Source organism: Epinephelus moara, chromosome 8, assembly GCF_006386435.1.
Source record: "Epinephelus moara isolate mb chromosome 8, YSFRI_EMoa_1.0, whole genome shotgun sequence".
Taxonomy (NCBI): Eukaryota; Metazoa; Chordata; class Actinopteri; order Perciformes; family Serranidae; genus Epinephelus; species Epinephelus moara.
The window spans coordinates 7,204,157-7,217,539 of record NC_065513.1 but is presented as its reverse complement, the minus strand read 5'-3'; the positions used below and the strand labels follow the sequence as shown (position 1 = coordinate 7,217,539).

General features: G+C 42.7%; 2 protein-coding genes across 2 annotated transcripts in view; both read left to right on the top strand.

The window, feature by feature from the left end:
• Positions 1-5,366, top strand: part of niban2b (niban apoptosis regulator 2b) — a 48,115-nt gene extending 42,749 nt beyond the window's left edge. The window contains exons 11-14 of the mRNA XM_050051358.1: positions 1,821-1,934; positions 2,353-2,460; positions 2,912-3,023; positions 3,482-5,366. Coding sequence (XP_049907315.1) covers positions 1,821-1,934; positions 2,353-2,460; positions 2,912-3,023; positions 3,482-4,383 — 1,236 coding nt within the window. The 3' untranslated portion in view covers positions 4,384-5,366. The remainder of the gene's footprint in view (positions 1-1,820; positions 1,935-2,352; positions 2,461-2,911; positions 3,024-3,481) is intronic.
• A 3,477-nt stretch (positions 5,367-8,843) lies between these two features.
• Positions 8,844-13,383, top strand: part of npdc1b (neural proliferation, differentiation and control, 1b) — a 57,989-nt gene continuing 53,449 nt past the window's right edge. The window contains exon 1 of the mRNA XM_050051374.1: positions 8,844-9,439. Within this exon, the coding sequence (XP_049907331.1) occupies positions 9,370-9,439 (70 nt within the window). The 5' untranslated portion in view covers positions 8,844-9,369. The remainder of the gene's footprint in view (positions 9,440-13,383) is intronic.

The window sequence follows — 13,383 nt, the reverse complement described above, 5'->3', positions numbered from 1 at the left end:
TTTGCAGTGTGTTTTGTGTGTTTTTATAGTATTTAAGATGATGTATCTTAGAACAGAAGAAGAAATTCCAGTAGTGTGATGTAATTCTATGTACTTCCAAGTCAGTTTACTTTATAGAAACACAGGACTGTGGCTTCTTTTTGCTTAGAGTCTGTGGAAGGGTTGGACAAGGTTCAGCTTGTGCTGACAGCTGCAGGCGAAGTAGAATTGTAGGAAGGTGAGCGCCCTCTAGCGGTTTGTTGAGTAATTGAGGAAAACAGGAAAGAAAAAAATCCACTGGGGGATATTTGTGCACAGGCACATCATGGGACAAAGGCCGCAGGGCTGCAGGCTGTGCATTATTATACACTGCTCAGAAACATTTAGGGAACACTTAAGTCACACATCAGATCTTGATGAACAAATTTTTCAAGCTGAAAGTATTTACTGATGTAAATTATATAATTTGTTAAGAACAAAATGATGTAACAACGATCAATGGAAATCAAAATCATCAACCCACTGAGGGCTGGATTCAAAATCGCAGCGAATATCAAAATAAAAAATTGAAATCACAGGTTGATCCAACCTGCATGATTTTGTCACAGCAGCTCATAATGTGACTCAGTAGTATGTGTGGCCCCCGCTTGCCTGTATGCACCCCCAACAATGTCTCGGCATGCTCCTGATGAGTCGGCAGTTGGTGTCCTGGGGGATCTCTCCCTACACACTCTGGCCACATGAGGCCAGGCATTGTCCTGCTCCAGGAGGAACCCAGGGCCCACTGCACCAGCGTAAGTTCTGACAGTCACTCTGAGGATTCTATCCCAGTACCTAACAGCAGTCAGGGTACTGCTGGCTATGACATGGAGGTCTGTGTGACCCTCCAATGATATGACCATCACTGACCCACCATAAAATCGGTCATGCTGAATGATGTTACAGGCAGCATAATGTTCACCACGGTGTCTTCAGACTCTTTCACACCTGTCATGTGCTCAGTGTGAACCTGCTCTCATCTGTGAAGAGGACAGGGCACCAGTGGCAGACCTGCCAATTCTGGTGTTCTCTGGTGAGTCAAGCTGCACAGTGCTGGGCTGTGAGCACAGGTCCCACTAGAGGACATTGGACCCTCATGCCACCCTCATGAAGTCTGGTTAGGACAGTTTGGTCAGAAACATGCACACCAGTCTGCCTGCTGGAGGTCATTTTGTTGGGCTCTTGAGACACTGCAGGAAGACACAGCAAACCTTCTTGTGACCACACGTATGGATGTGCCATCCTGGAGGAGCTGGACTACCTGTGCAACCTGATTGGACAGCAGTTACCGCCTCATGTTACCAGTATTGACAAGGACACAAGCAGAACACAAAACTAGAGAAGAATCAGTCAGGAAGGATAAGGAAAGAGTAACTGTCTGTGGCCACTAGATGTAAAAACCATTCCCTTTTTGGGGGTTGTCTTGTTTTTGCCTCTCCATTGCACCTGTTGTCACTTTCATTTGCACCAAAGCAGGTGAAACTGATTCACAATCACTTTTGCTTACTGAATGGACAGATTGCTATCCCTGACGTTTAATTGGCTCGGGGTTATACTGTGACAATTAAGTGTTCCCTTAATTTGTTTGAGCAGTGTATTTAACCTTTGAATGCATGGACATTTTACCAGACATTTCTGCAGTCACAGTTAACAGGTACCAGTTAGTCACCAGTTACATATGTTACAAAGTTTTCAGAATGAATTATTTACACCAAAAACATATCATTGCACTTTTTTAAAATTTTTCCTACTACTCATCAATGCCAAATATGATAACACTTTTTATTTGTGTGTGTCCACAGCAAATGGATCATGCAGTATATACATTTGAGCAGATCCTTCACCAGAGTCTGGAGTCTCAGGGTACAGAGGAGCTCTGCAAGACTATCCAGCGCTGCCAGGACAGAGTGATTAAGGTAAAACACACACACAGAAGGCTGGTAGATCCATTTCTTCAGAAACGTTTTCACAAATCCCTGTGAAATGGTATATCATAGGCATGTGAATTTTTTTGCACAAGTTGCTATTTCAAACCCCAAATTGATATGGATTGATCAAAAGTTGCTATGTTTATTATTTATTAGATAACTATTAATAGAACTATCTCAGGATTGAGCTTTGGATCATTTTTCATCATTAGAGGGTTGAGGATTTTCCTTCATCACCAGTACAGATATAGACACATTTTACTCAAATGATGCTTTTACTCATTAAAAAGTACATATTCTGTACCAGATATGTGTTTCATTCGAGCACTCTGCTGAAACTGTTGTAGTAATACTTATTCTCTGTGCTGTTTTTTGTTGTTTGTTTGTTTGTTTTTCCCCCCATCAGAAATTTGACTATGACAGCAGCACAGTGAGGAAGCGTTTCTTCCGTGAGGCTCTCCTTCAGATCTTCATCCCCTACATGCTGAAGCAGCTCGGCCCCTCCTGTGCCTCGGTGAGTCTCATGGCACTGTGTCACCAAAAACCTGGGAGAAAAAAGGAAATATATTAATTCAGTCATGTGTTTCAATTCTTTGGATGTCAAGGGGGAAATATCCAAAATGTATTGGTAATGATGTTATACTCAGCATGTGTGTGTGTGTATTGTGTGTAGTTGTGCACTGTCAATGTACCATCTAGTTCTAGATGAAGACATGACATGTAGTAATACTTTGTGCCCAACAGATGGCAGGATGACCATCTGGATTCCACTATCTTGATCTGTATTAGATAACACTTGTGGTATAAAACCAATACTCAAAAAAATGACTGACTCCCAGAGTAAGTCACATCCTGAAATTAGGTTACTTAGAGAGATTTCCAGGGGAAAAAAACAAAACAAAAAAAAAAAAAAACCCCACTGAATTGAGATGTCAATAGGTTTTGACTGTTGTTATGATCACCAGGAGCTGCCACGCTTCCAGGAGCTGATCTTTGAAGACTTCTCCCGTTTCATTCTGGTGGAGAACATCTTTGAAGAAGTGGTGCTGCATTCAGTCATGAAGGACATCATGATGGGTCAGTCCCCTACAGTGTTACTCTACCTGTCTGTTTCTACATTCATTATACAGTGGATCATGGTGCTGCTTTACCGAGCTCTTTAGTTAACACTGGATGTAAAGTCTAACTTGAAGCCAATCTGAAAACAATCCTTTTTGTATGTTTAACTCTCATTTCTCTGATGGGAGACAGCAAAGATTAAAGAAAATACTTGAAGCAAACTCAATTTGCAGTTAAAAAAAAAAAGAAGGTGAAATTGATCATTTCTCTGCTGTTCAAGGAACCAAAAGCATTTTTGTTTTGTCCACTTGATCTGCAGACCTAGTCAGTAGGTTTCCTAACAAATACAGTTACAAGTTCTTGTCTGGAACTTTCAGGACTCCTGAAGACAATATGATCACCCATCTAGATAAGAATCTGCCATTGCACTTACCATTTATCATATTTAAGCACATTTGAACCTCTTCTTTTTGTAGCTGTAAAGGAGGCAGCGGTCCAAAGGAGACACAACCTGTACAGGGACAGCATTGTCCTCAGCAACAGCGACCCCAGCCTGCACCTACTGGGAGAAAAACCCTCTATCGACTGGGCCGGGGAGTACGGAGGAGCCCAGGAGGAGGTGGACGGAGCAGGGGAGGACATTGAGGGCGACGGTGAGGATGAAGGTGGGGACTCCCAAAAGAGGAGAAGAATGAAGCAGGTGGTGTCCATGATCCAGGTTGAAGGCTCCCCAGTCCTGCCCAGCGAGTCATGCGTGGAGGTGCCCGGCATCAACGACATCCCAGAGGAGGAGGAGAAGGATGGAAATGAGGAGGAGAACTCTGATGGTAAGATTTCTGCTGACCAGATTGGATCTGAAAGTCCCAAAGCTTCAGAGAACCCTCCAGACTCGTCAGACATTTCTGTCGTGAAGGAAGAGGAAGTCAAACCAGTTGAACAGGAGAAAGAAGAAGTCCCATTGAAGGTTGAATCTGCCGCAGAAAGTGCTTCAGCTGTAGAGGAGAAGGATCAGGGAGGGGACAGCCAGCCTTTGGTGGAGGAAGAACCACCCTCCAACCAGGAGGAGTCAGAGCAGGCATTGCCACCACCACCACCACCTGAGGAAATTGCATCTGGAGCTACAGAAACGGCTCCAGAGAGCCTCCCAGAGTCGACACCTGACTTCCCCGCGCCTCCACATGATGACAGTGGCTTCCAGTCTCCCAGTAGTGAAGGGGCGGAGGCAGAGGACGAGGAGGAGGATGTGACCCCTAGCACAGCGGCCCCACAGCCCTTGGAGGAGCCCTCAGAGGAGCACCCGGAGGTGACGGAGTCAAGTGTTGCTGCAGTGCCTGAAGCAGAGACCAAAACCAGTGACTCTGAGACCAAAGACCAGTGATGAAACAATTTTCATTTATTAGACCTGAATTGAATTCTGCCCTGCTTTGTTTTTGTTTTGTTTATCTGACAAAGATTGAAAGACACTTCATTCTGTTTCTGTGACACCTGTTTCAGTTCCACAACAGTTTTCAGTTCCACAACAGTTTTCAGTTCCACACCAGTTTCAGGCACAGTCATCACTGTGCAACCGATTAGTTTCACTGAGCAGGGCTCAGGTGCTGTCGCCATTTTGTTAAATATTGTTTTTCTGTGTCATCTTCACATTTGGCAGAAAATCCTCAGCAAACTCGGAGCTTTCAGTCCTCATCAGTTCTACACTTTAGATTATTTTCACCTGGTATAAATGTGAGCACAGTGGATGACCTCGAGTCCGTAATGGTGTGTTGTAAACATGTAACAAGTTGCAAGAACACTCCAGTTGAGGTGTCTTTGGTGAAATACCTGTGAATTGATTTAGCTCTTAAGTGTATCTTGGTAAACTACTGTGATGCCTCCAATAACCTTCAACAATTAGATTGTGTTTTTTATAAAGTTTGTTGTAAATACAATTATTTGAAACTCACATATTGGTTAACAGAAAATACTTTACACAATGTGCAAAAGCCCTAGTTGGGTTTTTTTCCCCATCTCAAACATGCATTACAATTCATATATTGCTTTGATGAACACTCTGACATCTTAAGACTTGACAATTTCTTTTTTGTTGGTGGGAATAACACTATTTTATAAGTTTGTCCCGTAACAAAGTAAACTTGTGTATATTGTGTATAAATACTTCTATGGACGGGGGAACAACCAAACTGTCATTTTACAACATTTTATATCATTTCCTAAGTGCCTTAGCTGATCTCTCCACCCCCTATTTTATTTATTATTCTGCACCCTCTTCTCTTTCTTGTCCTATATACTTTTAGGTTTCTTTTACTCTTGTGTGATCCGAATGACTGTCATTGATAATAAATGATTATCAATTAAATATTATCAGGTTGTCGACATGGTCTTTGTTTTAACTTTTAGAGGGGTAGTAGGCGTTCCTTTCTGTTACAGTTCTTTTCTTTTACAGAGCCTATCCTGCCCACAATCTCTCTCACATACACACATATGGGCTGTAATCACCTAGTTAACTTTGAGGTGGTCAAATCACTTCCAGTAAGCATCCCCTAATTGTGCTTCAAGAAGCTGGACTTTGTTGTTTCATCTTTTATTTGGCCTGGTGAAGTACCAAGAATTTCTAGGAAGCATTTAAGAAAAGGTAGAGTGAAGGTGGATTTGGTCTCCCCCAGTTAAAATTTATCTAGCTGTCCATTTAAATATTTTTTTCTTTCTAGCATGGCTGCCCTCCTGACAATAACCAGCAAGAAATGCCTTCATGGCTACAGATTGAACATCTTTCTTGCAAGCATTCCTGTCTCCCAGCACACCTTAACAGCCCAACAAAGGCTAAAAAAGACATGTACTCAAAGGTACACCTGTTCAACTGCTTGTCAATTCAAATAGCTTATCAGCTGTGGCAGCAATTCCATGCATTAAGGCATGTAGACATGGTCAAGACAACCTGCTATAGTACAAACGAAGCACCAGAATGGGGAAGAAAGGTGATTTATGTGACTTTTAACATGGCATGGTTGTTGGTGCCAGACGGGCTACGCCCAACCATCTCTAGGGTTTACAGAGGCTGGTCCGAAAAAGAGACATACCCTGTGAGTGGCAGTTCTCTGGGCAAAAGTAACTCAAATAACCACTCGTTAATAGCCAAGGTTTGCAGAAGACCATCTCTGAACCAACAACACATCAAACCTTGAAGCAGATGGACTACAGCAGCAGAATACCACACCAGGTGCCACTCCTGTCAGCTAACAACAGGAAACTGAGGCCACAATTTGCACGGGTTCACCAGAACTGGACAACAGAAGATTGGAAAAACGTTGCCTGGTCTGATGAGTCTCGGTTTCTGCTGCGACATTCAGATCGTTGGATCAGAATTTGGTGTAAACAATATGAAAGCATGGATCCATCCTGCCTTCTACCAAGGGTTCAGGCTGGTTGTGGTGGTGTAATGGTGTGTGGGATATTTTCTTGGCACACTTTGGGCCCCTTAGTACCAACTGAGCATCGTTTAAACACCACAGCCTACCTGAGTATTGTTGCTGACCGTGTCCGTCCCTTTATGACAGTCTACCCATCTTCTGATGGCTACTTCCAGCAGGATAACGTGCCATTTCACAAAACTCAAATCATCTCAAACTGGTTTCTTGAACAAGACAGTGAGTTCACTGTACTCCAATGGCCTCCAGAGTCATCAACATCTCAGTCTAATAGAGCGCCATTGGGATGTAGTGGAATGGAACACTTGCATCATGGATGTGCAGCCGACAAATCTGCAGCAACTGCGCAATGCGGTCATGTCAATATGGACCAAAATCTCTGAGGAATGTTTCCAGCACCTTGTTTAATCTAACCACAAAGCATTAAGACAGGTCTGAAGACAAAAGAGTGTCCAACCCAGTACTGTATACCTAATAAAGTAGCCGGTGAGTACTAATGGGAACAACCCCATAATTCTACACTCCTTGAAAGCCTGGTCTCAAGTGTTAATGTTGAAGGCCCCTAAAACATACTTGGACACTTATGCTTCAATCATACAAATAGACCAGGTCTAGAGGAACTATACCATCCACACTCAGGCGGATAAACGTGGGATTGTAAAGAATGTATCAAGAAACCGTGCCTGTTCTCTGTATATTAGTTCTGAAGTACTCACATAATGCAGTTTAGTCATGTGCCACCAGAGGGTACCAAAACATTATCCATGAGAGGTTTTAGCTTTACCCATTATTAAAATGGTGTGCTAAAGTATGGCCTAGCTACTTATACTATGGAAAAAACGAAGCAAAAAGCACTCATGAAGAAAGAAATTGCCCCTGAGGTCATTAGACTAATATAATACACTGCTCAAAAAAATTTAGGGAACACTTTAATCACACATCAAATCTTGATGAACAAATTATTCAAGTTGAAAATCTTTACTGATGTACACTGTGTAATTTGTTGAGAACAAAATGACTCAACAAAAGTCAGTGGAAACCAAAATCATTAATTCACTGAGGGCTGGATTCAAAATCACACCAAACATCAAAGTAAAAAACTGAAATCACGGGCTGATCCAACTTGCATGAATTTTATCAACTCATAATGTGACTCAGTAGCCTAGTGTGTATGGCCCCTGTGTCCCAGCAATGTCTGGACATGCTCCTGATGAGTCGGCGGATGGTGTCCTGGGGCATCTCCTCCCAGACCTGGATCAGGGCATCAGTGAGCTCCTGGATGGTCTGTGGTGGTACTTGGCGGCGTCGGATGCACCAATACATAACGTCCCATAGATGCTTAATTGGATTTAGGTCAGGGTAATGAGCAGGCCAATCAATGGCATCAATGCCTTTGTCATCCAGGAACTGCCTACATACTCTGACCACATGAGGCCGGGCATTGTCCTGCACCAGGAGGAACCCAGGGCCCACTGCACCAGCATAAGGACCGACAGTCGCTCTGAGGATTTCATCCCAGTACCTAACAGCAGTCAGGGTATCGCTTGCTCTGACATGGAGGTCTGTGTGACCCTCCATGGATATGCTGCCTCCCCAGACCATCACTGATCCACTGGAGAAGCGATCATGCTGGAGGATGTTACAGGTCAGGTCAGGATTCAGATTCTGTTTACAATATTAATAGTACAACAAAACCAAATGTACCACAAATTACACATTTAAACAGCTCCCAAATTCAAAAAATGTACATTGGGATCTATATAAATCAACAGGTGATATTCTTCTCTTTTAGCAAAAAATTTGTTGTTTATTTTCCCACCTGGAACTTTATGCTCTGCTATGCATTTCTCCTCTAATCATCACGCTGTAACCTGTGACAGGCCGTTATGATACAATAACTATTGCACATACACATATATGTAGTTTTTTGTGGACCACAAGCGTCACATAGGTTTACATTATCAAAGGTTTATGACAAAATCACTTGACGACACCGACTCCAGTGTGCCATGGCAAGGGAGGAGAGGGAGATATATTGTGCTGCTGCCAGAGGCGCTGCTGAATGAGTTCCCTTTGAGCGGTAGTCCCTGGGGGATTTGTGATGTCACAAGTATACTATGCAGATCGTTCAAAACAGTAATATTCTAAATGGGCCAGCTGACAGGAAGTACTTTCAGTGAAACCCCCTGTAAAGAGAAAATGGCTGTTTTAGACAGGGTGATTACAGCTATATTCAGGCAGACAGTGTGAGAAATCTAATGTGTTTTTTCTCAGCATTAAAGCATGTAGGCTACACACGTTGTAGTAGGAACCCAAAATACAAGTATGGACCTGATACATAATATGATACCTTTAAAATATAGTGTGATTGTCAGTGCACTGTGACTGGTGCATATTTCCTCTGAACTGAAACCCACTGCAAAACTACATTATACAATATGCTTTATGAAAGGAACATTTAGGGTCTGGTCTTTTGTGCCTAAGACGGAATTAGTCAGGTTACATTTTAATAGTTTAACTACGCAGTGGTGTCATCTCTAGCAGCAACCGAGGGCAGCACGGAGGGGTGCAGCGTGCTGACGTCACACCTACGTGCCTCTTGCCACAGCTTAACAGAAGAAACCACAATCAGTCGGCCAGTCAGCGGTGTGCATCCATGTTGGCAACCCGCGGTGGAGAGCAGACACCCTGCGGCAAACACACTTGATAGTCCGGGTGAACACGGCCACCTGCTTAGTGTCCTAAATTCTTTTGGTTTCTCTATGTTGTCGTCCTTTGTTTCGTTTTCCTGAGTCCTCTCCTCCCTCAGCACCAGGGAGTGATGGGGGAATGATCAACACCGACTCTCCTCCGCCGTCGCCGCCGCCTCCTCTTCCTCCTCCTGCTCCTCTGTCAGTAGGTCTCCGTGTCCCCTGTCAGCCGTCGGAGCTGTGCGCAGGATGCGGGTCCCGCTGCTCGACCAGGCTGCGGTGTTTGCGGCCCTGTTGGCGCTGAGCACCTGCCTGACAGGTAAGGAGCTGCTGCTACCTGCTGTCAGCCATTCATTCATACATTCATACATTCATACACAGGCTGGTGTTGTGAAGCTGCGATGGGCCTGACGCGCATCACCCTTTAACCCTTTCTTATATGCACGGTATCATGTGATGTTGCTGTCGGAACTTGGTGTTTACGTGGTCCTCCATCAACAGCTGATGGTGGCCTTAGGTAGGGGAGCTCATTCATGATCTGTGGTACAGACTGTATTTCTGTATTCACCAAGGAGCCTTCAGTGGCACTAATATGACCTATTGATATTTAGTGGTATTGATGATCTCCAGTGGTTATACAGTATATTTCAATGGGGTTAGTCTGTGTATGGTATGGCTATTTAATGATTACCTTATCATGGCTGATTAGCTTGCTTCATCAGTTGGTTAATCGGGCCACTCTCAGCCACAGTTTTTGCCTTAGGAATCTAAAAATGTTCATGGAGGTTGTAGCTCCTTTTTTAAGAGCTTTATGAATGTATAATATTTAGGCAGAAAGCAAAATATGTGCCATATTTGTAGCCTATAGGCCAAACAGTTAAGCAGTTTGATTTGATTTAACTGAGAAAAGACTCAGCAGGTTTATTGATTGTAAAATAATAATTAGTTGCAGCACTAACAGATTTATTTGATTTTTTTTTAACAAAGGATGAATATAAAATATAAATAACAGGGATGAATTGATGTTGAAAGTGAGTTTATTTTTGAGCTGTGTGAAGAGTGGTGTACGTCTGTTTTCATACACACTGAACTGTGCTGCTGTTCACTAATAGGAAGAGATGCCTTTTTGTATTTTTAGCAGCTGCAACAATGTTGTGATGGCTGGTATTGTTTTCACTTTGTGAGTCTGTCTGTGTGTCATCATGGCAAAATGTGGTCCTGGTGACAGCAGTCTTAGCAATGGAAGGCGTTTTGAGTATTTTGGCAGGTGTTAATACATCTGTGTCTCTGTCTGTCTGTCTGTCTGTCTGTCCGTCTATCTGTGAACAGAGTTTGTCATTGTGATAGTGTCACAACTGTGCAAGATGCAGTCACGAAACTTCACAGCTGTAGTTGAGTCAAAATGAAGGCAGAGTTCGAAGATGGGTGTGGTCTGACCAAGGGGGCCATAAATAGGGAAAGAGCCCTTGCCCCCCAGGTCCCTAGGCGATATTCTCTCATAGATTGCTGTACTGTGACTGGAGTTGGCCTAGGGCTGAGGATGTTATTGATGTAATTATATCCTGATATGAGAATAGGTGTTGTTTTAGAATACACATTCCTGTAGCCCATGCCTTTAAGTTGCTTGTTCTGTTTTATAATGTTTTTACTTAATGACTAATCAATTAATCATTTCAGCTCTAGATGAATTTATGTAAAAGTAATGATTAGTATTGTAGCCAAGTATTCCTAATATTGAAGAGTACATTATAGGACATTATTTAAAGAAGATTAAGGTCTGACTGTTAGGATGAGTTGCATTATATTTCAATCCAGTCGCCAGCAAAAATGTTGGCATTCTATGCTGCTACAAACTTCGGTTATGTTATAGTTGTACGTGTTTTGGATATTTGGAAACATTTCAGCAACACTGGGGTCAATGTGTGGGTAGGTTTAGGCACTAAAACCAGTTGGTTCTAGTGAGGAAAAGATCAGAATCCCTGCTGGTAAAACAGTGATATCTAGTAAACAATAACCGCTTTTTGTGCCACAGCCCAGCTGGAGAAACAGTGACAGGTAGGTAAAAACACAGATGCTTTGGGGCAGAAAAAGCTGCTGGAAAAAGAGCTCCCAATGACAAAGTCAGCTCATATACTACGTCACTTTAGAAACGTTGATATGATACATGTGACACATACAGTACAATGTTACATATTTGTGGTTTATAGAAACATACTATGCCAACATTTTCTTCTGGCAACTGGGCTGTATATTTACATTCAGACCCACAGCAAACCTTTATTTACTGTCTTGAAACTTCTAGCAAATAGTGTTTACCTTGTTGAAAAGGGACTACAGTGATGCTGCAGTTATTGTGATCCCTTTTGTATATATTACAGCCAAAAACACCATGGTAACGTCCCTATAGAACATTTACTATGATGATAAAAGATAGTTTAAAATACAGAATGTTAAAGTCAGTTGGTAGGACATACTTGAGTTTTTTATGATATAGATTTACCAGTAATTTTAAAAAATTAGTTTTAAAACGTATTTCAAAGTTGTAGTGCCTGTGTGTCAGTGCAGTCATGATTAATCATAGCTTGGTGCCACCCAGTGACGCGTGCTGTTGCATCGGGCTGGGAGATGCTACAGCAGAAATCACATTAGGCTGTGAGGTGGGAAATAGATGATTCATTTTCAGAGAAATGGATGGAACAAGATGTTTTCAGGGCGTGTCAGTGGGTATGCTGTGGTGTGACAGCTTCAGTTATCATAGCAGAGGTGTTTGCTCTGGTCTGGTTGTCCTCAGAAACACATTCCTGCTGTCAGGGCTGAAGAGCTCTCTGTCACTGACCTGGCCGAACGTGTAATGTCATGGTTTATTCTGAGATTCACACAAACGTCTCTGTTATTTTATTCGGCATGAAAATGAGCAACGCTGTAACATCATCGCATCGTGATATGAGTCTTCATTGAAACAGGGATAATTACATTCTTTAATGCATGGTGACACATCCTGATATTTATCTGACAGGCAAAGCTCTGAAATACAATGTCCCATCACCCATGAAATTAATACCACATATATAATTTGTAATGTATTGTAAAACCACCTTGAGGGAATTTGGCACAAATGTCCATTTGGACTCAACAATCAACTAATTAGTTTTTGGTTGTCAAGGGTCAAGGGCACTGTGACCATGTCTGTCTCATTTTTGTTAACACGATATCTCAAGAATACCTTCAGATAGTGAATTGGTGACACTAATCTTGGGTGTTCGCCTTGAAACTGTGCTGATTGTATGGATTGTCTGTGCTGCTGGGAACAGCTGTGTGAAGCATCCACACTTTCACAGATGTTGATGTAAAATGTAAGTGCAAGCTCACTGGTTTGCAGAGGCATACAACCGCAAGGCGGTAATTGACCTTTCTCTAAGCCCCGCCCCTTTGTGATGGTCCATCAAGCTGTCGAAATAAGCATGGAGCCCACGCTCAAACTAACTGCACTCCCTGAAGAAATATGATCATATTTTTGGAAACATTAAATAGTGATTTCAGAGAGAAACAGACAGAGGGCTCTACAAAATGCACTTGAAGGATATATCCAGGATTTCAAACTGACTCAGCTGCAAAAACAGGTTAAAAAGACAAAGATAGTTGGAAGCTAAAGCCGAACTATAGGCTACAGATCACAGTGTAAAAGTGAACCACCACATCAATTGTGATCACGACAGAGGACAATGAATATAAAGGGAAACTTTGCTGATATTGAACCAGCTGTGTGGCATCACAGTGTGTGCAGATGGACAGTGTTTGGCTTTGCCGTCTGTGCCCCCGCCAGCACCCGGACCTGCGCCGCCAGATGGGCTGGGATCTCTGGGGGAAGTCAAACAAAGTTCATCTGCGCACAATGCGATGACACACAGCTGGTTGAATATCAGCAGAGTTTCCCTGCTTCCCTTCATTGGTTCCTTTACAGCAGGGTCGGCCTTTTTTTCAATGTAATCATTAAAAAGCAAAAGCAGCATGTGTATACATTCAGTTGTCGAACCCTGGTCTGAGATGGCCCAATACTACGTTATGATTGGCCAGTCTACATACAGCGGCGGGACTTAGCAAAGTGTCAATTATAGTGATAAGCAAATGTACATGGTATGATAACCGTCAACTTTTATATCATAGTATATCTTGAAACTGGTATATTGCTGAACCCTATTTTCAGAGACAGAAACATTTCGGGGATAATATGTAATATTTTATAAAAGACCAGTCTGGTCAACA